This window comes from Heterodontus francisci, chromosome X, assembly GCF_036365525.1.
Source record: "Heterodontus francisci isolate sHetFra1 chromosome X, sHetFra1.hap1, whole genome shotgun sequence".
Lineage (NCBI taxonomy): Eukaryota > Metazoa > Chordata > Chondrichthyes > Heterodontiformes > Heterodontidae > Heterodontus > Heterodontus francisci.
In genome coordinates this window covers 9,943,845-9,970,486 of record NC_090421.1, presented here as the reverse complement: position 1 = coordinate 9,970,486, position 26,642 = coordinate 9,943,845, and the positions used below count along the sequence as shown (strand labels likewise).

At 40.2% G+C, this 26,642-nt stretch overlaps 1 protein-coding gene across 10 annotated transcripts in view; it reads left to right on the top strand.

The window, feature by feature from the left end:
* The window catches only part of LOC137358726 (sodium channel protein type 8 subunit alpha-like), a 238,476-nt gene that overhangs the window by 53,606 nt on the left and 158,228 nt on the right, over positions 1-26,642 (top strand). For 5 of the 10 annotated variants that reach the window (XM_068024971.1, XM_068024984.1, XM_068024972.1 and 2 more), the window contains 3 exons: positions 2,793-2,912; positions 15,302-15,390; positions 17,813-17,941. The exons of 1 other annotated variant lie outside the window; for it this stretch is intronic. In XM_068024971.1, coding sequence (XP_067881072.1) covers positions 2,793-2,912; positions 15,302-15,390; positions 17,813-17,941 — 338 coding nt within the window. Of the gene's footprint in view, positions 1-2,792; positions 2,913-15,301; positions 15,391-17,414; positions 17,469-17,812; positions 17,942-26,642 lie in introns of those variants that run through there. 4 more of the 10 variants (XM_068024974.1, XM_068024978.1, XM_068024977.1 and 1 more) reach the window with 4 other exon arrangements.

Genomic DNA, 26,642 nt, shown 5'->3' with positions numbered 1-26,642 from the left:
TAAAGAGTGCAATACGGTTTCTAAAATTCAATCTAATGTGTTGTAGCCTTTGTGGAACAGTTTATTTAATAATTGCCGGTCATCAGTGCCAACTCTTAGAGAAGTTTTGCTCTTCTGGAGTAACATTTTATAACAATAGATTGTGGGGGTGCTTCTAACATTGCAAAGGGTAATTTGACATGCCACATTGGAATTTACTTTTTAATTCATCAGTAATATTTAAACGTTCATCTTAACATGCTCCTGATATAGCATTGGGACATTGTCATTGTACTTGGGCTGCTGTGCTGTTCAGGAATGGCTGCAAATGGCACTTGGGATTGATGTTTACAAAGGACATTTTTGACATATGGAAAATTGACCAATATCTGAAGCAACCCTTGCTCTGTCAACACCCTGTGCCACCTCAGAACAGGTGCGTTGACACCAAGAGTCTGCTTGTTGGAAGGCCAGGGTGAATGGGTTCTTGGCTTGAGATCTGAGGTTTCCTTGGCTGATGAAATTATAGTGAAAACCTTCATCACTGATACTTCCACAATATGCTGTCTGAATTTTACTTTGGAAATTTCGAGACATACCACTCATAAACTGGACTGCCTGGCCAAAAATAGTTAGGTGACCACCTTATCGCATGTTAATGTAGTACTTATGCTCACCAGTATCAGATAGTTGATTGGAGCAGTGACAGTGTTTGCAAGCAGTGCTGCTTTTAGACTTAGATAGGTTAACCATCTTTTGGCCAGTCTAAAACTAGACAGGAGAGGACATTTTTTAAATAAATCTATGTGCATACATGAATCAAATATGATCACGTGCAAACGTGGAATGGTCTGCTTGCATATGCGCAAATGCAAAAACAGTTCGCTCTTGCACAAGCATTGTTAATCTACAAAGTTCAGCATTGGAGAAATGGACTGTTACTGTTTAGTTTAGTCTTTCTCAAAATTATTGGGTGACTAGTCGCAAAAATGGACTGACCAGTTCAAAGCCCTGATGCACAGCTGCGGATTTGAAGGTAACTAAAGCAATCCATATAAAGACGTAAGTAATTATATTGAACTACTTTAAATGTCCATGGTATTAATTTGATGAAATACTGTCCCAAAATGATAAAGGCTGCTGAACAGACTACATCACCGTTTTAAAACAAAGATTGTGGCTTCAAAATGAACAATTTCAAAATCTTTCACCTGACTGGCTTTATAAATACGTTTATGATTTTGGAGTGGTTCTCAATGACTTGAAAACGTACAAAAGATAATCAGCCATGTCAATTTGCAAATATAGATCAAATTCATATCCTGTATTTTTCAAATGGCCAAGAATTGATGGCGGCATGTTTTGTGACATGGTAACACTTGATCATCTTAATATCCTGGGAATGAACTGAATTATTGTAATTGTATTATATCTGTGGTGGAAAAATGGTTAAACATGTGACAGATTTATTCAACCCAGTTCCTCATAGGCATATGCCCACAGCATAAAAGTGTCCACGATTTGGCCCTAATTGGCACACTCAAGTCACTGGTCATAAGATGAACTGGTGCAGTAGGGGCTGCTCTTCTGAGGTTTCAACAGAGTAAAGGAAGCTTTGCTCTGTGTTTGGGTGTGTCTACCCTGATCTGCAAATGATTGATGCTGGCTCTGAATGTCTCAAATGAGGTGTGCTATTCCCCACCATGAATATTCTTTGCCATGTTGAGCACAAAAAAATGACCAAAAAAATCTAAAACAAAAAATGCAGTGAACTTGTGCGAGCCTGTTGCAGTTGAATCTTTTTACAGAAAAGCTGTGGAACATTGCCTGTCACTTCCATATGAGAATTAATCCTGTTCAATCCCATAAAGATCACTCATCTTTCTAACTAAATTTGGACTAGTCAGTCCCTGTTAATATGGAAATGTTCATTTGCACCCTTCATAATATATCACAACCACGTAATTTACAAGAATTCAGCAGACCTTTATCAAGAAAGGTGTAATATTTGATACCACAATTGTGTGTGTGAAGCCTTTACACAGAAGGTGATCAACAATGGGAACAGATTGGCAGTAAGGGTAGTTGAAACCAAGATCATCGGACTTATTTAAAAAAAACAGTGAGATACTGTAATGGGGAGACAATAGGATTAGTATTCTGGAAGGATGAGATCAAAAGGCTAAAGATAGGCCTTCTTCATCCAAAACTATTTTGTAAAGTCAGTGGGATACAATTCTGCTAGTGTTAGTAAATTTTTAAAAAATGTATACAGTTTCCATCATTTGTATATTGCCTTTAAATGTACAATTGAACATACAACTGTGGTATGAAAGAAAAATTATTTTTCTGTGTTTGAATTTATTCAGTTTGTGAGGGGCACCTACACAACTTGTTTGCAGTGCTGTCACTTCTGAGGTGCATGTGTCCCTCTGCTTGTACAATAAGTTCCTTACTCAGCAATTCAACAGCAAGAGCCTTCAATTCACTTAACCTTTTCTGTATAGAACTAAAGCCCATCTTTGTTCCTGTGCATTAAGCCAAGTGAATTTAATAATAACTGATTTCCAAGTTAAGCGATTCGCAATGCAAGTTTGACGTTTTCCCTTGTTATATTCAGCTTCTCTTGAAAATGTTTGTTTGATGCAGCGCATTGAAAATACCACAGAACTAGCCATTAGAAATGTTTTCTTCAGCTTTCTCCAAGCTGTTCGTTGAAGCAACATTTACCAACTTACCTTCTGAATGAAAATGTGTTGAACATTTTATGTTTGCAATCTGTGTAACGATTTTTCCTCTTTTTCTCCTCACAGACCTTTATAGTACTAAACAGAGGAAAAGCTATCTTCCGATTTAGTGCCACACCTGCCATGTACATTTTAGGCCCTTTGAATCCACTGAGGAGATTCGCTATTAAAATTTTGATACATTCATATCCTTTTTAGTGTTTTATATGGTGCTTTTCTTTTGTGTTAGAGGATGATAACCAGGCAGTTTTGAACGTACTATGTTGTGCTTTCCATCGTCTTATCTTTATATCAGCAAATTAAATGCAAAGTCAGGTTGCATGCAATTTGTTGCCAAGTCCAAACATGTGCTCATCATGCAGTAAGTATTGGTATATCTAATCTCTTATATCGAAATAATGTGCCTTTCAGATTTCTTTCCCCTCGTTTCTTATGCAGTACATATAAACAGTTTTTCACGATATTACGCTATTATCTTTTAGCATTTTGTGTTACGTTTTAGCTGTGCATATGAAATATTAATACAGTGACATTGCAAAATAATTTTGCGACTAATTTGGGCAAGTCTAACAGTATTTCATTGTGACAAGGTGACAGAAGGTGGAGAGGACACATTATGAAATTCCGTGGTTCAGGTTTTATATTTCATGAGAGGCTGACATGATAAATTGAGTGGTTCAACCATGAGTGGCATAAGAACAATATTACATGGCTTTTCATAATGTATTCTGTTTATACTCCACATTTAAAATTAATTTAGTGGAAGTGAAAAAAGTTTTTAATGGTGCCCAGTATTCCTTTATGGTTTGGATCCACTGAAGCTTGAGGCAGTGAGAGTGTTCATCAGCGTGTTGTGTGGTTTGGGTTTAGAATAGTTACAGTTTGAACATTCTCTTGAAAACAAATGTTCAGAAGAAAAATGGTATCAGTAATTGGAACAAGATATTGGGGTAGAGTTGCTCTGGTCACTATGTGAAGTATTGTAAATATATTCAGAAAGAACATACTTATGATTTTTCTACACAAAGCAACCCAAGGAATTCTTCATCCCCAAGATAACATCTCCATTAAATATGAAAAAATGTTATATATGATATAAGCAAGTAACTACAATAAAATATCATAGTAATGAACTATATTAACCTCCCTTTATAATATAGACAGTAATGACTGGCTAGAATGATGGAGCACAGTCTCAAAGATCAAATGATCTAAATAATTGTACACAATATCTTGCACATCTTACAACACACAAGTTTCCCCATTTTTTATTTCTTCATTGCAGCTTTCCAAGTTTTTCTCCAATTGTTGATCTTTTTGTCTTGTGCCTTCAAATTGGCCTCTTTAAATATTTGATAATTCAAACAGGAACAAACCATCAAGTAAAAAATATAAATACAAATAAAATTGAGTTGCCTGGTCTTTGACGACCAGAATGTGAGGGCTCAAGAGCCTCAAGTTTGAACATCACTGCTTTTGTGTTGCAGCTACACAAAGATGTAGCACAAGTTCTTCACTCCTTTCTTCCCTATTGAAACAAACTAATTCCTGAAACTTCTTATAGCTGTTTTGTAAAATGTTTCACTCTCCAGTCTATCACTTCATTACGTGAACATACGAACATACAAATTAGAAGCAGGAGTAGGCCACTCCGCCATTCAGTAAGATCATGGCTGATATGATTGTAACCTCGACTCCACATTTCCGTCTACCCCCGATAACCTTTCACCCCACCCCCTTGCTTATCAAGAATCTATCTACCTCTGCCTTAAAAATATTTAAAGACTCTGCTTCCCCTGCCTTTTGATGAAGAGAGGGAGTGGAAGGTAATCGGGAGTAGGTGGAAATGTGGAGTAATCAGTTCAGCCAAGAACCTGTTGAATGGTGGAGCAGGCTCAAAGGGCTGAGTGGACTACTCCTGCTCCTAATTCTTATGTTCGTATGTCGAGTTCCAAGGAGACTCAGCCCTCCAAGTGAAATGATTTCTCCTCAGCTCTGTCTTAAATGGGCAACCCCTTATTTTTAAATAGTGACCCCTAGTTCTAGATTCTCCCACAAGGGGAAACATCCTTTCCACATCCACCCTGTCAAGACCCCTCAGGATCTCATATGTTTTAATTAAGTCACCTCTTACTCTTCTAAATTCCAGCGGATACAAGCCTAGCCTGTCCAACCTTTCCTCATAAGACAACCCGCCCATTCCAGGTATTAGTCTAGTAAACCTTTTCTGAACTGCTTCGAACACATTTACATCCTTCCTTAAATAAGGAGACCAGTACTGTACACAGTACTCCAGATGTGGTCTCACCAATGCCCTGTATAACTGAAGCACAACCTCCCTACTTTTGTATTCAATTCCCCTCACAATAAATGATAACATTCTATTAGCTTTCCTAAGTAATAATATAAAAGCAAAATACTGCAGATGCTGGAAATCTGAAATTAAAACAAGAAACGTTGGAAATACTCAGCAGGCCTGGCAGCATCTTTGGAGAGAGAAGCAAGAAGTTTTCCTAATTACTTGATGAACCTGCATACTAATCTTCTGCGATTCATGCAGGAGGACACCCAGATCTCTCTGCATCTCAGAGCTCTGCAATCTCTCTCACCATTTAGATAGTCTGCTTTTTTATTCTTCCTGGCAAAATGGACAATTTCACATTTTCCCACATTATACCCCACATCTTGCCAACCAGAAAATTACCCATTAATGCCTACTCTGTTTCCTGTTAGCTTCTATCCATGCCAATATGTTACCCCCTACACCATGAGCTTTTCACATGAATATGTGAAAAGTGAAGGAAAAATCACTCCTTCGAGTTAACAGCAGCAGAGCGAGTGGGCAGGCAAAATTGCATCTTGATTATGACATGCTGTGTGGCACTACCACTTTGTTCAATTTGGGGAAAAGAAGAGTACACATGTAAACCTCTTGTGTGATCAAATCAACAAAAAATTCCTTCACTATTCTGAATGAATTAAAATATGTAAAAACCTAAAGATCATTTGCATGTCTATAGTTGGGGTTGTTTTGTTTGGAACAGAGGAGGCTGAGGGAGATTTAATTGAGGCCTAGATAAAGTGGATAGGAAGGACCTATTTCCCTTAGTACAGAGGTCAATAACCAGGGGCATAGATTTAAAGTAATTGGTAGAAGGATAGAGGGGAGTTGAAGAGAAGTTTTTTCACCTAGAGGGTGGTGGGGATCTGGAACTCACTGCCTGAAAGGGTGGTAGAGGCAGAAACCCTCATCGCATTTAAAAAGTACTAGGAAATGCACTTAAAGTGCTATAACCCACAAGGCTGCAGACCAAGAGGTGGTAAGTGATATCAGGCTAGCTGGCTGGAAAGCTCTTTATCAGCCAGCACAGACACAATGGGTCAAATGGCCTCCTTCTGTGCTGTAAATATCTGATTCTCTGATTCTAATGTTCCAAGAACACTTCTGAATTTATATAAACATTTTGAGAGCATCTGCCAATCTCTTATATATCACACTTCGCTTAATATTAAGACAATGGGAGGAGGAGGAAATGATTTCCTCTGTGCCCCAGGCGTAGCAAACTCACAAATGCGTTCATTATAAATAGGTTTACCATTTTGTTAACCATAATACACAGATGAAATCTTTACTTATAGTTGGTCCCTACCAGTTTTTCTTTCATTCAACTAGGACCTTGTTGATACAGAAATAAATGATACTTCATGTTTAGAAGAGTGCATAACTTATGCATTATACTTCAACTTGCAAACATCAGTCAGCCAGATTATTTGGAACAGATAGATAACGAACAACATTGTGCATTAGCTTTTCCATGAGTCAGTCACATTAACTGTGATCATAAACTTTGTCCCAGCATTGTCTGTGTTAACCTCTAAATCTTCAAGTATTTTTCTCACATTTATGTAATTTTATTTGCTAAAGTAAAAACCATCTTATATTTTTGTTAAATATTTTCATATTTCACATTTGAATTACTAGAACTATTTTTCTCGTCAGCATTTGTTTTGAAGAGAATGTTCAATGTATTAACATTCTAAATCAACTGACATTCAGGAACAATAGGAATACACAGGGCCTAAAGATGTTGAAGTCCATCTGGACAGCCTCAAAGTTTAAAGAAAAAAAGCATGCGCGACTTGATTTTTCATACCAACTTCAGTTGCAATCTCTGCCAATTATCTGTTCAGTTCCTTCTTGAATTTGCTGATACTATTTACTTTTACTGCCCAGAAAGGCAGTGGAGGCAAGTAGTGTCTTGTAATGTCTCCAATTTTCCACCTTCATTAGCTTGTTAGCTTTGTTTAATAGCTCTTCCTTTTCATTTGAAATGTTGAGATTTTGGAAACCTGAGCCAAGGAGTCATTCAACTCGTAGGAATCTCTATACTATGCTGATATACTCTTTCAGTGTTCACTTTATCTTACCCATGCATGACTAGAATCCATTTGTAGGCATTTTGACTTAAAAATGCAACTTTTTTCTTTTCTTGTGCTCGAATCAAGTACAAAGATGTGACGCGCAGTAGGACAGGGCACACCTGAATCTTGGTCTTGATGATTAAATAGTGCTTGGACTGGTAACAATTCAATGTACCAAATACTCCAGCAGTTGAAGTAATCCATTCTTTGATCTCCTTGTACTTGATGTATCTTCAGCCAAGTGACAGCCTTAACACTTGGAACAAGTCAACTGTCTATAACTTGATCCCATCAAAGCAGTGTTAATCAAATGGTTGTTCATTTTTTCAGATCACACATTAATTTGTGTTTTCTGAGAGAGTAGTGGCAACTGTTTATCTGGGAATTCTGCAAGTAGTCAATACGCTTGAGTACTAAATAATTTTACAGCCTAATATGGGCCCTTCTCCCAAATTGGCCACTTTTTCAACATTGTACAGTAAAATAGATTGAGCAGCCTGTCATACTCACTATCCCTTGTCATGGGGTATAAAACTCTTTCAGATTGTCCAATTTCAACACCAGTGGTGCCAGTGTAGAAAGATCATAATAACAATTGACTTTTCATTCAAATAGTAAAGACGACTAGGTTTCTGCACAAACCAAGCAGGGCCAAACTAATTGTTTAAAGTCAAAGAATGTCTTAGGATCATTGTATTTTCCAACCAATGTGCTGGACTGCTTTTTCTGCAGACTAACCGAGGATCTGATATTCTTATGCTTTCTCGCTAATATGAGTGAACATATGTGATCAAAGAATGGTGGAATGTTGGAAGAAAACAACAGATGATGGATATTTTCCTGGTTCTTTCCCAGGATCATCTGGGTACAGTGAATATTTGAAATTCAGATGGATTAGAACCCATATTTGTACAGGAATTTTCTATCCATTTAACTTAATGAAAGGAAATGGGGAGGTTTTCTGTGCATGCAAGGGTTCTGACCTGCCTCATTTTCTCATACTCGCATCTAGGCAATCCTGGGTGCAGATCCAGGAAAATCTCCCCTGATTTGTCCTTGTTTATTGTTGGTCCTCTGAGCATTCCTAAAGCTCCAAACAAAGGAGTAAAAAAGACCAATTTAACCTTTTAAGGCCTTGTAAAAGGCCATTTAATGATGAACTTCAGCATTGTGTTGCAGAGTTGTATTGGCCAGTCAGAATATTACTTCAGATCAAAGCAGACATTGGTGAGTTTCATGAAGGGGATGATTTGAAAGTACCAGTTTAAGAGTGAGACAAGTGAATAGGTCAGAGGGGCTTTGTGCCAAAGGACAGTGACAGCATATCACAATGGAAGAGGAGGCGATGGTGGTTCTTCAGCATAGGAGAAATACAGCTTTCTGCAGGTTTTAGCCCAAGGCTGTAGTATACTACAGCAGTCTGTTGCTTGGGCCTTGCAGAGAAGTAGAACATGAGGAGGTTCAAGGTCACGAGGATGCTGTTTCTTAGATCTACAAAGATCTACAGGAACAGTGAGCCGTCCACGCTGGACTATGAAGGTTTGCGCTGCCTTCAACTTCTGTGCCATGGAGACCTTTGAGACCCTCACAGTGAGCATTTCCAGAAATAGCTACTTTTTCATTAGTGCTTCATTAAGGAGGCACCTGAGGCTCACTATGCACTCAGCTACATAAACTTCAACAAGATCCAGTGGTCAGGTGATAGTTTGTTTGAATTTTCAATGACTGCTCTATTTTCTTCCCAATTAAGTAATGACTTACTGCAAGATATCTAGTGAAAGTGAAATCATTTAAAGTTTTTAGTGCTTATTGGATGTGTGCTTTGAACACAATTTGCTACCACTTGTGCATTGTAAACTACTTTGTATTAATTGTTGGTGTGCCTAACTGTTAAATCCTCCCCTAGTTAAACAAGCAGTACTGGCGGACGGCTGCATAGCCAACTAGTGAGTTGCAAGGGATACAAAAACCCAATGCCTGTCTGTATGACTAACTATGAAAGACTTACATCATTGTAACAGGCATCTGCTGGTGTAGTCACTGGGCTGTGCTTTCATAAGTGGCACCTACTGTGCAGAGCTGTGAGATGATACAAGACTGCCACTGACATAAATGCCAACTTGACCTACTGACCCCAATAGTGGGCATTTGAGGTTCCACATTCCCTCCATCACAGTTGTTTGCAACCATTCTTCAGGTGAGGTGAAGCTGACCACCTTGGAATTTTGACGCAAAGTAACCATAGCAGCAATGCCAGCATTCATAAGAGATGCTCCTACTGTTGCAAGTGATGCCACAAATGTTGCCATGTGATTTATGGCCAAGTGCCATGCTCCATTTCATAATTCATAGAGCCTCCGTTCTACCTAAATTAACTTTCATGTGCAAGGAGCCAAGTGACCCTTCATTGTGAGGCTGGTGCTGTACCAGTGTCCAATTCAAGTCAAGCCCCTAAAGGTTTGTTTCCTCCTGATTCGAGGGGCATGTAACATTTTGGGTCTATGCCACATACCAGATGGCCTCTCATCAACCATCATTGCTAACCTTTCCTCAGACTGTGCTTTCTCATGATCATTGGTATCTACTTCTCCCATTGTATGTACATCTGTGTTGGTGTCCATCCAAGATGGGATGGCCAAGGTTAGTAAACAGGTTTGTGTTGTAGCCAATGTTCCACTGAATCACCCTTTCTCTGTAAAGAGACCAAATGGTACATAATTAGTAGATGTGCACACCTCTGGATTTGGGTATTATGTTATCATTATGTGCCCGATCATGCATCTGCATGAATCGAGGTGTTTTGACACTTCAGAGAACATATAATGCAAATCAAAAACCATATATGTGATTGAGATACACCTGTAGTTTTGTTCTTGTCTCCAATGGGCCCAGCCCTAATGCATTCCAAATCCTCCCTCTTGCATAAATTAACCATAATTTCCTCACATGGCGTGAGTTCCTGAATGTTTGGGCCACCACCTGCTGTGTCCTCCTATGATGTGCCAGTTTGGCATTTAAGTATAAGAAGCGGCGACTGAAGGATGGTGTTTTAGCCCAGTCTCTTCCTGGAATCTCTTCTTTCTCATCATGGCATGTCTAAAGTAATTTTCATAACATTGCTACCTCCGCAGTCTTGGGGCTGAGAACAGTATGCGTTGTGCTCACTTGACCCCTGAAATACCAATTTAGCAGTGGGACGCCCTGCATCCAATCCTCTCGGGCATTGGTCCCACTGCTAAATTCGTGAGGAGCTTTTCTTGTCGAGGATGACTAAAACAAGTGTTAGGTCCCTTAAATATGTAAATTAGGGGCCTAACCCCTGTTCAAGGACTTCATTGAGAAATTTACTCGTGATGAGCAGACAGGCATCAGATCTTCCCACTCAGAATTTTTCAGCCCCACCCCCACCCCTCCCACAGCTGCCAACTCCAGAAAAATGATTGGAACAAAACAAGTTTTGTTTAAAAAGTCCATCTTGTGGAGCCAGGCAGAGCAGGACTGTTTGGTCAAGATACATGTGGAAGCATGACCAGTCCCAGCGGTTCACTCTAAATATGTTAATATTTAGAACTCAGTTCGGGCAGTGTCGAGTCTGGGCCCAAATTAATTGTCCAGCCGAATGCCCTGCTTGCTATGCCTTTTAATATTTCTGTGTTTCAGTTTGTGTTTTTTGCGTATATCTTTAATTACATGTACATCCTGTGTTCCCACTATGCAATAATGTTCATTCCTTGCATTTGGACTTTCTTATAAATCTTGCATGGTCTTCCTTAATTGCTGCCAGATCGTGTCTGAAAAATTGCCACTCTTGCGTACAAGGCTGCATTACCCACCAAAAAATGCTCTGCCATTGCTCTGTTCCTGTGTTTATTCGCACTTGTAAGGCTTTGTTGTTAAAATAGCTTTTTTTCTACTGGCATTCAGTCATTTACTGCAATAAGTACGCACTCCTCAGTTGAAGTACCAAAATGTTTGATAATTATACTGGATAAGTAGCTTGTCAGTTGTTGGAGAAACATGGCGGCTTATTTTTCATTGCTGCTAATGAAGTTGCATTCTCACGAATTGCACATTTGAAAGTCGTCTGCTCCTGAGATTCTGTTAGCAATTTGTTCACATGGTTTAAAAAAATTTGCTTTTCTCTTGTTTTTAGTGAAAACACACGTTGAGCCCCAGTGTCATAGTTGTTTAATATGTTGAGCTGACCTGTTTTAGCATTAAGCCTAATTGACAGCAGTTATCATCTAATAACCTTTGTTCTGGTTAGAAATATTTATGCTGCTACTCCAATCAGCTGGGGTTTTTATTAATTCACCGCACGCTGCACAATTGTTCCAGCCACTCGGCCCTTTAATTTCTCCTCCAGTGGCCTGGATATCGCAGCATCCTTTAATTGTTTTTGCACCACAGATTGCAACATTATCTTCATGGGGAGGGGTGCAGGGAAAAGAAGGGATTTTGTAATTCATAGAACGACAATTCAGAACGGGTAGCACCAAAACAAACCTGCTTGCCAATACAGTCACCAGAACCACTCTGCAAATTTGCGCAAAAGTCACAGACTGCTATTCTAATTTATGTTTGCATCTATTTTTTATTCTGATTACTGAGCTAATTTCACATCAACTAGGCTGTGTAGCTGTATACAATATCCTGAAAAGGATCAACCAAGAAAAGCATAAGGATGAGTCAATCTGAGGCATATAATTTTTATCAGCTGGCACCAATGGTGTCTCATTTTATTCATTGTCATGTATGCCTTCTGGGTTGGCATAGGTCTCCCTGCCAATTCAAGACAAATTGAATTACCCTTTGCCGTTAAGAGTGCTGACACTGTATTTTACTGTTTCGAGTGGCTTACCTAATAGCCAGCAAAAGTCCCCAACAGAGGGAGCAAGAGCACGTGCTTCATTCACGAATATGAGTCTTCTGAATGAGAGTACAAAACTGATGCTGGAGCTAATGAGCTGCCCTGAATTAAAACAGTCTATTCAGATATACACAGAGCCCCTAGAATTCTGGGGCAGCTTCAGATCAAATTCTGCAATAACTGCATTTTTTGGGAGCTCTATCTCGAGTCTGTGGCACATTACAAAACTCTTTTAAGTAGAACGTAACAGCAGGAATTTTTAGATTTAAAAAAAAGTACAAATTCCGATTGAAACAGATGTACTTTACATTTATGGTACTTAATGATGGGGATAGCAAAGCAGGAACTGGTTCTGAGGCCTGGAGCAGAAAGGGGAACTGAGAGCTGAAGCAATCAGCCAGTTTGCGTGCAACCAACAAGTCAAGCCAGCTTGCAACCAAGTAGCCAAGGCGGCTCGCAACCAATCAGCCAAGCTGGCTAGCAGACTGCAGCTCGTAATCAATCAGCCAGCAAGGCAAGCAAGCAAGCAGGTCTGCTAGTCACCTGCAGCCAGAAGACCACTCAGTTTCCAGGAGCAATTAACAAGGTGGGGGACTGAGGTCCCCTGGTTACAAGAGCAGTGACAGAGGAGACACTAATTACTGACATGCAATGAAGTCTTTTTTTTAACATTATCTTGCTGATTGCACAGTACACAATTAATGCAAATGTGTTTTGTAACGCCAGGCACTATATGCTGTAGATTTAATCCTCTCAATGACTTTAATATCAAATTTAAAAAGAAAAATCTGGTTTGCATTTAAGTTTTGTGAACTGATAGATGTGCTTGCTTCTATCACTGCAGCAGTGAGTTCAGTGTATGACAACTACGTGTCGACAGAAAGTTGCTACTGCCTGAAATGTTAGAGGTGAAAAGACAGGCCACAAATGCTGGAAATGCACATTGGGTCCATCGGCATCTAAAAGAGAAAGGGTAACCTTTTGGGTGTAACTCTTTGGCAGAACAGTTTTTATTTTTGGTGAATTTTGTACTCATTAAGAGGGGTGGGTGTTCTTGCTGGCCAATGGAACATTTCTTATGTTGGGCATCTTATATTAGCATCAAGCTCTCTCTAGCCAGGTGTAGCACAGATTAAATGTAAAGCAAAGCTTTCTACGCACTGCTTCAACAGCATATCTCAACTCCTACTTCAGAAAAGCACCACCAATTGCAGCAGTGTGACATTTTTCTGTCTCTCTCCATCAAGTTGCCTCTTTGAGTGAGACTGACAATTAATGGTGCTGTAGGAGCAGTTTTGTGCTGTGGGTTTGCACACACAAAGGAACTAGGTTGTGACTGCCCAAACTGATCGCAAGAATTTTATCCCATCAGTTTGGGTCGAATAACGTCTTCCTAGGAAATACATTTAAATTCAACTTCCCATTGAAAGGAAATGGAGCATTTCACTTTTTGGATACCAAATGTTTGCATCAAGAAGTTCCATGTCAGGTGTAGTACAGTTAGATGCAGAGTACAGCTCCTAACACTCTGCTTCGATAATGTACCTCAGCTTCAAACTGAAGCTCAGATGAGGTACAAGTGTGAAATATTTTCATTTCCTAAACCAGCCATTCTTTCAGTGAGATTGCCAATTTAGTGGAGGATTAAGAGCGCTTTTTCCCCCTTTTCATGAGGGACTGGATTGAGACAGCCCAAACTCATTTCAAACAGGATCCTTACAGCCAGCAGACAGAGGAGACTTTCATACCATCAGGATGGGTTATGTAGCAAGAAGAATTGCTTGCTAAGCAGTTAACCTACTAGTTTAGATTATGGACTCCTGAAACAAAACCATCTGAGCAATTATCTACAACTACGTCACCGCCACTATCAGCTGGGGAGCAGGGACTGAGCCAGCAACAGCACTTATAAAACAAAATTGTCATGTAGTATACAGCCTGACATCTCTGTTTCAATTATTTAAAGAACTAAAGAAGTAATACAGGGTGGATTTGCACCCTGTTCTGATGAAGGGTTACATTATTTTAGGTTTACTTTTTCATTCAGAAGCTGATCGGCCTGCTGTGAACTTCCAGCATTTTATGTTTTCATCTTTGCCGAAGTGTTCCTTTTCGTATGGTGGAACAGGCAGGAGTTGATTTGAATGGATAACAAGAATCAAGTTTCATTGAGAGCCATTATAAACCAGATAGTCATCTCTGCATTAGTCATCCAAATGATGCACATTCTCTGCCATTTGCAGTACATTCACATGTTCTGTTCTCTTCTATTTTATATTAAGTTGCCATTACTCCTTTCACCAGCCCACACTGTTTTTGTGAAAGCTGTGATTACAGCACTCTGTTAGCGATTGTCATTCTGTTATGCATTTTTATGTTGCTTCATCCATTTTGATAAGTGACTTAGTTGTTTCTGTGTGGTGTCCATTCTCAGACTGTCACTCACATGGAATATTCCTCAGGGTTCCAGAAAAGCAAGACAAAAATGATGTAAACAGTGGAGATCCTGTAAGAAGGCTGGAGGCCTTGAGTTCTCACCTTATGCCAGGGGCAGGAGAGAACAGTGGTTGGGATGGGATCAGGCTTGAATTCTGACATTTCCTTTCCTGGTGGAAATTCATTGAAAACCAAAATAACTAATTCCTTCACATCATCAAACACAGAAGTAAGTGGAAAAGTTGACGTCTATTTTTAAAGAAATAGGCTTTGGAAAGTTCCAAAATGGTACACAAACAACTCATTCAAAAACAGGACTCTGTGGTCCAAAACTAGCCAATAACCCCATGGATGCCAATATGAAACAGCGAGCTCCATGTTACTCATCTGAATGCTGCATATTCTTTGCCATTAACCATGGATGAAGCCATGGTAATGCAATCTTACCTCAGGCCAGCCTACGCTGACCTGAAGTTGGACAGATCGATAATCTGTTCATTAAATTACTTACAGAAGTCCTGACATTGGAGGAGTTAAATTGAAAATTCTGATGTTCAGTCTGATTTGTGATGAGGTGTTGGCACCTCAGACTTAAGCACAGAGTCAGGGGTTGGCCGTCTAGACATCTTAAAGGATCTCTGTAGTGTAAGGCACAGCTTCATATCACCCAGTTAGCAGTGTGTTCCACTGTAATATGTAGCCCCACTGATGAAAATATAGATCTTAGGCAAAAACCAGAGAAGGTACAACACCATGGAAATGAAAATGCAGTGTATTATCTACAAATATTGTGCTAATAATTATTAAGCACTAAGAATAATTATGATTTCCTTAACTCCAAACTACAGTGTTCAGCATGATTATTATGGCCACTATTTTGACCAACTGTGTATTCATGACTTTTAGTAAACCCCCAGACTGGTCTAAGCAGGTGGAGTAAGTATCTTTCTTTTATTTCCTCTTTTAAATGTTTCCTTTTGTTCTGTTTAACTTATCAAAATGTGCTGTGCATGACAATGAACACATGCCATTTTATATGGCATTGCGATACAGTGAGAAGAGACAGGGGGAAAAACTATGGATCCATCCAGTTTATTCCGTGAGTGAGGAAGAGCTTATAACACCAAAGTGGCAAAGTATGAAGTGAGCTGTCAAGCTGTACCTCACAAGTGGCATAAAATGGATACTCTGCTATTCCTGCCTGTGTTTTCTGTTTATACAACAGATGTGGAACTAATATCACGTCATTTTTTAAAATGTTATTTCTAATGGGAATTATTAGAGATGCAGAGGGTCAGTTTAATACCTTCTGTTGTGTCAGGCAAACGGGCTGACCACGTTCTGGACATAACTTCTCTTCATCTTGAAAATCATCAAAGCAGGGATTGAGTTGGATTCTTGGATCACCTCAGCACAAAATGTTGCTGCTTCCACTAGCATGTCATAGAATTGGGATGTATGTTGGACTCCAGATGAAGGCAGAAAATATAAAATTTGTCATCAGCTGTAAGCTGCTCTTGTCTCATCAGATCTATTCAATAGTCTGTTAAAGCAACAGTTCTACTGCCAATCAAATTTTGGGAGAGGGACAAGTAGTTCTAATTGCTATGTGATAAATATTGCATCACACTGGAGTTCAGTTGACTTCTTGATCATATTCCCTGTTGTATAAAAAAAAGCATGCTTTTCCTCAGCGTAAAATCTTTTCAGATGCACATGCTGTTAAGCATAGACTGCAGATATGCAGATATAGTGGTTATCCATAATGGTACAATAACCTGGCATGGAGAACAAATATGAGTAAATTAGGTGCTACAAACCATTAAGAATATCTGGTAAAGAGTGAATTGAATTGAATTACTTAGAAGCATAAAATAAGCCCAAAAATCCCATTCATCCTGAAAAATACATGAGATGTATTTTGAATTTGGGCATTTGATCTCATGTATTACAGCAGATTATCACTTTTAATAGAATTCAAAGAACTAGACTGAAACGTGGTTTATGAACTGGGCTTTCTAAAATACTGTGTAACCACTTCTTGGCTGGCATACTGGTGGCAGTAACTTGTGCAATGCATAGATTTGCAAATGCAGTAAAGTAGAAGTTTATGATGTCTAGAAACCTGAGTAACATTGTTATCCATTACAGGGATATGGTTCAGTTTCAAGGGAACCCTTCTTATAGACAGCAAGTGAAATGCATTATATTATCCTTGTGTGACAAGCCATGTTAATTAGCTTTGTATTTGCATTCATTGAAGCCCCAGGCATCCCTGCACCCGCACCCCACCCCGCCCCATACTTCAGGTTATTTAAAACTGTTATAGAACTGAGCACTGTTTGGTGTTAATCTTCAAAATATAGGCACAGCTTATCTGGTGACCTAGCAGCTCAAAGTACCACTCAGTACTGAACTGAACCATACAGATCAGGTTCAATCTCTGCATTGTGCTGAATTAGTTGATCTCAGCCAGAATGATAGGAGCACCACAGGCCCCTTCAGTTGGGGAGGGGGGGAGAAAAATCAGCGAGTGTTTCTGGTCCTGAATGTTATTCAGTGATCTCTGCTGGAAATTGTGCAGATTGGATGATGATCGGGCTCACTTGTGATGTCCCCCTAAGGGTAAAATAGTCTGAGGATTCATCTTGTCAAGTTTAAACATAAAGAATGGCTATTTGCACTTGAGATAAGAGAGCTTCTGGGACCTACCCCAACACCTGCAGAGAGAAAATGGAGAAAATAAAGAAGTATATGGAGATACATGTGGCTTAACCATCTTAGGATGCTGCAGTCCCTGGCAAGAATAGGACAGGGAATGGTTACTGCCAGTAGAGGTCATGATGTCCGGTGACAAGTAGAAGACTTTGAACTTGTTTCAATCCTTTATTCATTTGCAAATGAAATGAACTTCTGCAATACATTCAGTGGACCTCTTCAAGCCCTTAGCCTTAGCCATGGTTTGATTCAAACCTGCTGAATGTCTCCAGAAGTTAAGAGCAGTGCTTTAGAAGGTGCCCATTGCATATTCCCATGCTTCTTTTCTGTATTTTTCATTTTAATTTTCAAATTGGCTTCAAAATGTTTGTCTAATAGAACCTAAACCAAGACAGCAAAAATACTGTTAATGACTGTTATTCTCACAAATGTTGCTGTCAGTATAAGATCATAGGAATATACACCAGAAAAGACCATGTGGCCAGTCCCAAAGTTTAAAAAAAAAACTCTTTTGCTTAAAAAAAGTACCATCCAGTTTCCTCTTCAATTTGTTGATAATATCTGCCTCCTCACTGGGCAGTCTGATCCACATATTCACCACCCTCTGTGAATAAATATGATTTTGTTTCTTTGTCCACAGGTACACATTTACCGGCATTTATACATTTGAATCTCTTGTAAAAATGATTGCAAGAGGATTCTGCATAGATAGCTTTACGTTTCTACGAGATCCATGGAATTGGTTGGATTTCAGTGTAATAATGATGGCGTAAGTAACTTCTTATCTCTGGATTATGTAGTTTGTGATTCAGATAATATTTACACTTTAATGACTCAAATACAGAACTAAAATTTGATTATTATTCTGCATGAAACTTTGACTATTCTCATTTAACGGTTAACGAAGATATTTAGATACTTTTATTCAAATTTTTTAAAATACAGATTGGTTTCAGTATCATTACAAAGCATCAATGTTTAAGTCAGCCTAATTTGCAATGAAAACATTTGCTATACCTCTAGTTAAAGGGGTGCAGATGATGAGTTGACCAATACAAGGTTTGCTGAGATGGCAATTGCGATACTTGCAAGATTTCAAAGCTGACCTATACTAGCACTGACACTAGCTCTGTTATATGGATCTAATTGTACCTGACAGGATTTCTGTTGAACTAAACTCGACTTGGAAGCCATGACGATGTAAAGGTTACAATATTTAATACAAATACTTAAAGGTGTTTAGCAACCTGGCCTGTTTAACCTACACAGATGTGATGCTGGCATTGATGCTAGTACTTGTCAATCTGTGAGTATTATGTATGGTATTGCAGATCTCGTGTATGGTTCTGTGCTGACGGTGTCATTATAACATTATTTGTTGTTCTTTATCTATTGATGTCCCTGTTCTTTCTGTTGAATTTATCTGACACTGACTCAGCAGATTCATCTGCCTGAATTCCTAATAATTAAGATTGCTAAACACCTTTTGAACGGAAAATTAATTGGTGACATGTTTGTTCAAACATCTGACATTGTACAGATAGTTGTTTAAGCAGTGTTTAAGTGAAAAGAATAACCACAATTGTTAACCCTTTGAGTGCTGACCTGGAATATTGCACCATGCAGCACCTTAATGTGTTCTTTGTCCACAAGGATGATACTTTGTTTCATAAAGGGAAACAAAATCTAATTTATAACATAAGCAGTATTTATCATGGAGTAGGTAACACGAGAACAGGTAGCACAATTTCTATTTCATGCCAATGTCAAGTTGCTGCATCAAACTTGTTTTGTTCATCTTGCATGTACATGGTTTGTTTAGTTCAAGGACAATCCAGTGATTGACCCCTGACTGATCTGTCACCCTGTCAATACCTGGTGTTGGAGAGGGCACCTTACTGAAGAACAGATGAATACTTCACCGAAGAGCCTTGTCAGTATGTGTGAACACAAAATTAGAGCCACATAACAGGCTTATAGAAGTAGAAACTTGCAATTACAGATGATGTGCAAGAAAAACACCCTGAATGAAAAAAAAAACGAAGTTTAGCTGGAGTTGCAATTAGGAGAAGTGGCTTTATCTACAAAGATCAGCGATTCTTTTGGGAGTCACTAGAATGTTAGAGTTTATTTAGACTCCTTTCTATCCCAAAAGAGAACATTAATATGGCATTGAAAAAGGGACAAATTCAACATCAAATGAAAGAACAAGTTATTTTGACATATAGTATGACAGTCTCTAGTAATACTCTATGACAGCAGCAGATTGGCTACAAAATGACTTGGCATTGCGGCCCTGATTTTAACTCATTTGCATGTGAGTCTCCTGCCTCAATCCAGCAGAAAGCACTAATGGGCCCGCAGGCAGCAGCAGGATTTTGCTTCGGACTGAGGACCTGAAGGAACAGTCCCTGGCATTCGGGTAAGTGGTTGGAAGAGGTGGGTCAGGAGGAGGGAAGAATAGAGCAGGGGAAAACCAAGGTTTGATTATGTGGCTTAGAGGAGCACTTCTGCCACATCTGGTACCTAAGGAAACTAAAAAATACATACAGCCTGACCACAGCTCCTCTTGCCACTGGATTCCTTGGCCTGGAAGCCACAGTGGTGTCAATCTGCAGACCTCAGGTTAAAATTGCAGTTGGGCTCTGGTGTTGCACTGATTTTACCCAATTGCAAATCTATAACAAGTGATAATTTGGTGGAATGACAAATGATTGCCGAAACTTGGAATATAATATCTAAAATATAACTAGCAGACACTTTACTCCGTTGACTTTCCAAAGAGACGTGACCACAGTCCTTTGTTGTTCATTGAGCAAGTGAGGAATGAATAAAAGAAAAGATTTCCTTGAAATGCTATTTGTTGTAAGAATATGCTTATGCTTTTATATACATGTTTTTATGATTTCATTGCAAATAACAAACAGAGGAAATCTTCACACCCCTCCTCCATTAAAATAAAAAGATGTGTGTATATTAGTATTCAATGAATCAAGTTGGAATTGGGCAGTATAAATGGTTGTCGGCAGTACATTCAGAATTGGAAAAGCTCTTTTGAAGTAAAATTCCATCAGAATGCAGCAGAAGGATGCAATGCCCATGCTTGAATAAATATATGGGAGTCTTGTCCAAACAGTTGATTCATAACAGCAAATTTTAGAAGACCGCTTTATTACTTGCAGAACACAATAACCTTCACAACTATTTACAACTCCACTTCTTCTGAAACCAAGGACAGGACAAAGAAAGAAGCAAGCTTGACATTTGTTTCTCATAGAAACAGAGAAAATAGGAGCAGGAGTAGGCCATTCGGCCCTTCGAGCCTGCTCCGCCATTCATTATGATCATGGCTGATCATCCAACTCAGTAGCCTGTTCTGGCTTTCACCCCATACCCTTTGATCCCTTTAGACCCAAGAGCTATACCTAACTCCTTCTTGAAAACATAGTGTTTTGGCCTCAACTGCTTACTGTGGTAGCGAATTCCACAGGCTCACCACTCTCTGGGTGAAGAAATTTCTCCTCATCTCAGTCCTGAAAGGTTTACCCCATATCCTTAGACTATGACCCCTGGTTCTGGACCCCCCCACCATCGGGAACATCCTTCCTGCATCTACCCTGTCAAGTCCTGTTAGAATTTTATAGGTTTCTATGAGAGCCCCCCTCACTCTTCTGAACTCCAGCAAATATAATCCTGACCGACTCAATCTCTCTTCATACGTCAGTCCCACCATCCCAGGAATCAGTCTGGTAAACCTTCGCTGCACTCCCTTTATAGCAAGAACATCCTTCTTCAGATTTGGAGACCAAAACTGCACGCAATATTCCAGGTGTGGCCTCACCAAGGCCCTGTATAATTGCAGCAAGACATCCCTGCTCCTGTACTCAAATCCTCTCGCTATGAAGGCCAACATACCATTTGTCTTTTTTACCGTCTGTTGCACCTGCATGCTTACCTTCAGCGACTGGTGTACGAGAACACCCTGGTCTCGCTGCATATTCCCCTCTCTGTTTATAGCCGTTCAGATAATAATTTGCCTTCCTGTTTTTGCTACCAAAGTGGATAACCTCACACTTATCCACATTATACTGCATCTGCCATGCATTAGCCCACTCACTCAACTTGTCCAAATCACCCTGAAGCCTCTCTGCATCCTCCTCACAACTCACCCTCCCACCCAGTTTTGTGTCATCTGCAAATTTGGAGATATTACATTTAGTTCCCTCATCTAAATCATTAATGTATATTGTGAATAGCTGGGGTCCTAGCACCGATCCCTGCAGTACCCCACTAGTCACTGCCTGCCATTCGGAAAAAGACCCATTTATCCCTACTCTTCGTTTCCTGTCTGCCAACCAATTTTCTATCCATCGCAATACACTACCCCCAATCCCATGCGCTTTAATTTTACACGCTAATCTCTTATGTGGGACTTTGTCGAAAGCCTTCTGAAAGTCCAAATAAACCACATCCACTGGCTCCGCCTCATCAACTCTACTAGTTACATCCTCAAAGAATTCTAGTAGATTTGTCAAGCATGATTTCCCTTTTGTAAATCCATGCTGACTCTGCCCGATTCTACCACTGTTCTCCAAGTGCTCTGCTATAAAATTTTTGATAATGGACTCTAGAACTTTCCCCACTACCAACGTCAGATTGACTGGTCTATAATTCCCTGCTTTCTCTTGACCTCCCTTTTTAAATAGTGGGGTTACATTAGCTACCCTCCAATCTGTAGGAACTGTTCCAGAGTCTATATAATCTTGGAAGATGACGACCGATGCATCCACTATTTCTAGGGCCACTTCCTTAAGTACTCTGGGCTGCATACCATCAGGCCCTGGGGATTTATCGGCCTTCAATCCCATCAATTTCCCCAACACCATTTCTCTACTAATACTGATTTCCTTCAGTTCCTCTCTCTCACTAAGCCCTGTGTTCCCCAACATTTCTGGTATGATATTTGTGTCCTCCTTTGTGAAGACAGAACCAAAGTATGCATTTAGTTGGTCAGCCATTTCTTTATTCCCCATAATAAATTCCCCTGTTTCTGACTGTAAGGGACCTACATTTGTCTTCACCAATCTTTTTCTCTTCACATACCCATAGAAACTTTTACAGTCAGTTTTTATGTTCGTTGAGACTGGAAGAGGCATTTTGTTTTAAAATTCAGCATATTTAGTTCCGCTAATGAATTTTGCAAAACAGCATTAGTTGAACAATAAAATATATTAACTGTGATTGGTTAAGGTTGCTGAAAAGTAACTGCTGAAAAGGGAGATACAATGTAGGTCTTTTAAAATAATGAAACCTATTCAACATGTCCAATGAACATAGGACCAGAGGACACGTGTTAAAGGAGTTTGGATTCCTGGAGCTCTCACAAGAAATACTGGACATAAATTGAGGGACAAGGCAATACTTCAGTTTATTCATTTTCTTGCCCAGTAATACAAACAATTGGAATCAGTTTCCTTCATCCAGCTCGCTCTTGTGTGACTGCCTGTGCTTTCAACCACTTTCGTTGGCCTGCTTTGTTTTACTGTCCTACAATAGTTCTCTTTGGTGTTGGGTGTGGTTTCATCACTCTTCTGCCAATTGATGCCTTTTTGAGGGATATGCATGATATGCTTTCTTCTATTCTCAGCAGAAGCTGATCCAGTTTGGGAAATGGAAGGTTTTGCTATCTCAGAACTATTGGTCAATATACTGGTGACACCAATGAAAGGTGAAAATTGCTTTCAGTATGCTAAAGCTAGAACAGAAATCCATTACGTACAGCAAGTACACAAAGTTGAAAATCTTTCCAAACAATGTGAAATCTATTCTTCAATCCCGTTGATAGTATTGAAGGTTGATGGCAGGCAATGTCTTGAAGCTGAGAAGTTCCAACACCAGCTGCTCAAGGAAATGTATTCAAAGCTTTTGGCTGATTGGTATATGAGGTATAACTGTAAAAAGGAAAGAATAATTGCAGGAAACACAAAGGAATATTAAAGGCATTGCCAAAATAGAGTCATCATACAGCACAGAAACAGGCCCTCATCATGCCGTGCCGGCTATCAAGCACCTATCTATTCTAATCCCATTTTCCAGCACTTGGCCTGTAGCCTTGTATGCTATGGCATTTCAAGTGCTCATTTGAATACTTCTTAAATGTTGTGAGGGTACCTGCCTCTACCATCCCTTCAGGCAGTGTGTTTCAGATTCCAGTCACATCCTTCCTATAGTGTGGTGCCCAGAACTGTACACAGTACTCCAGCTGTGGCCTAACTAGCGTTTTATACAGCTCCATCATAACCTCCCTGCTCTTATATTCTATGCCTTGGCTAATAAAGGCAAGTATCCCATATGCCTTCCTAACCACCTTATCTACCTGTGCTGTTGCCTTCAGTGATCTATGGAAAAATACACCAAGGTCCCTCAGAACTTCTGTACTTCCTAGGGTCCTACCACCCATTGTATATTCCCTTAGTCCTCCCAAAATGCATCACCTCACACTTCTCAGGATTAAATTCCATTTGTCACTGCTCGGCCCATCTATATCGTCCTGTAATCTAAGGCTTTCCTCCTCACTATTTACGACACCACCAATTTTCGTGTCATCTGCGAATTTACTGATCATACCTTCTATATTCATGTCTAAATCATTAATGTACACTACAAACAGCAAGGGTCCCAGCACCGATCCCTGCGGTACACCACTGGTCACAGGCTTCCAATCGCAAAAACAACCCTCGACCATCACCCTCTGCCTCCTGCCACTAAGCCAATTTTGGATCCAATTTGCCAAATTGCCCTGGATCCCATGGGCTGTTACCTTCTTAACCAATCTCCCATGTGGGACCTTATCAAAAGCCTTACTGAAGTCCATGTAGACTACATCAACTGCTTTACCCTCATCCACACATCTAGTCACCTCCTTGAAAAATTCAATCAAGTTAGTTCTAAATGATCTCCCCCTATCAAAGCCATGCTGACTATCCCTGATTAATCCCTGCCTCTCCAAGTAGCGATTAATCCTGTCTCTCAGAATTTTTTCCAATAGTTTCCCTACCACTGATGTTAGACTCACTGGCCTGTAATTACCTGATTTATCCCTGCTAAACTTCTTGAATAATGGTACCACATTCGCTGTCCTCCAGTCCTCTGGCACCTCTCCTGTGGCCAGAGAGGATTTGAAATTTGTGTCAGAGCCCCTGCTATCTCCTCTCTTGCCTCACATAACAGCCTGGGATACATCTCATCTGGGCCTGGGGATTTATCCACTTTTAAGCCTGCTAAAACCGTGAATACTTCCTTTTCAATGCTAATTTGTTCAAGTATATCACAAACCCCTTCCCTGATCTCTACACCTACATCTTCCTTCTCCATAGTGAACACAGATGAAAAGTAATCATTTAAAACCTCACCCACGTCCTCCGGCTGCACACACACATTGCCACTTTGGTCTCTAATGGCCACTACTCTTTCCCTGGAAATGCTCTTTCTTTAATATACTTATAAAATGCCTTGGGGTTTTCCTTTATCTTACCCGCCAGCATTTTTTCATGCCCCTTCTTTGCTCTCCCAATTACTTTTTTAAGTACCCCTCCCCCACACACACACTTTCCATACTCCTCGAGGGCTGCTGTTTTCAGCGCTCTGAATCTGCCATAAGCCTCCTTTATTTTCCTTATCCAATCCTCTATATCCCTTGACATCCAGGGTTCCCTGGACTTGTTGGTCCTACCCTTCACCTTTACGGGTACATGTTGGCTCTGAACTCTATTTCCTCTTTGAATGACTCCCACTGGTCTGATGTAGACTTTCCTACAAGTAGCTGCTCCCAGTCCACTTTGGCCAGATCCTGTTTTATCATATTGAAATTGGCCTTCCCCCAATTCAGTACCTTTATTTCCGGTCCAATTGTCCTTTTCCATAGCTACCTTTAAATCTTAGAGTTATGATCACTATCCCCAAAATGCTCCCCCACTGACTCATCTACCACTTGTCCAACTTCATTCCCTAGGATTAGGTCCAGTAACACCCTTTCTCTTGTAGGACTTTCTACGTGCTGGCTCAAAAAGCTCTCCTGTATGCACTTTAAGAATTCCGCCCCCTTTAAGCCTTTTGCACTAAGACTATCCCAGTTATTATTGGGGAAGTTGAAATCCCCTACTATTATTACCCTATTATTTTTACACCTCTGAGATTTGCCTACATATCTGCTCCTCTATCTCTCTCTGACTGTTTTGAGGTCTGTAGTACACTCCCAGCCAAGTGATTGCCCCCTTTTTGTCTTTTGTCTTTAAGTTCTATCCATACGCCCTCATTTGAGGAACCTTTTAAGATATCATCCTTCCTTACTGCAGTAATTGACTCCTTGATCAATAGTGCAATGCCACCTCCTCTTTTACACCCCCTCCCCCACCCGCTGAACATCTGAATGATGAGCAAGGGAAATAAAATATGCGGACAGAGACCATTAAAGGTCAAAGTCACTCCTCTGAGCTGCCGTAGAAGATAGGAACCAGACGAGATCTGGAATGATAGCTCTAGAGTCCGAGGCTGACAAATGAAGAAATGAAATATGGAGGTTCAAATCTGACCATTTCCCTTGAGTTGCTATTTCTGAACAACATGTAGGTGTTTCAGCTTTTTTTCCCCTCAAGAAATGAAATGCTAATCACCCAATTCTGGGTTCAGAAAAGAATGAGAATAATAAAATGCTTTAAAGTGCTTTTTCCTGTAGTAGATTGAGTTAAAAATGCCTTCAAGCAAAATGTAGAACTTCCTTTTATACCGACAAGAACTTTTACCGATATATCTCATTTCCATCATAGGAACATAGGAGTAGGCCATTCAGCCTGTCGAGCCTGCTCCGCCATTCAATTAGATCTTCGCTAATCATCTACCTCAATCCCACTTTCCCGCGCTATCCCCATAACCCTTGATGTCATTAGTATCCAGAAATCTATTGATTTCTATCTTGAACATGCTGAATGATTGAGCTTATACAGCCCTCTGGGGTAGTGAATTCCAAAGATTCACCACCCTCTGAGTGAAGAAATTCCTCCTCATCTCAGTTTTAAACGGTTTATCCCTTGTTCTGAGACTACGGCCGGAATTTTACGCTCCTTGCAGGATGCCGTTCCCGTCGCCTTCCCGCCCCTGCTGCAATTTTATAAGCGGCAGTGGTGAAAAATGGCCTGCCCACCCCAGGCCAATTAAGACCCTTAAGTGGCCAATTACCTGCCACCTAAGGGCCTCCTCCCACCATCGGTGGTACATTACCAGCAGCGGGCGGGTGGCTCAGGACCTCAGGAGGCCGCCCAGTAAAACCTGGCGCCCTGTACCCCATGGAGGGTCCCCCACATGGCACAAGCCGCCCCCCCCCCCCTGCACTACGTTCCACCACCCCCCCTTGCTTTGCCAGGGCCCGGGCAATTGTCCCCAGCGAGGCCCCACACACTTACCTTCATTTCGGG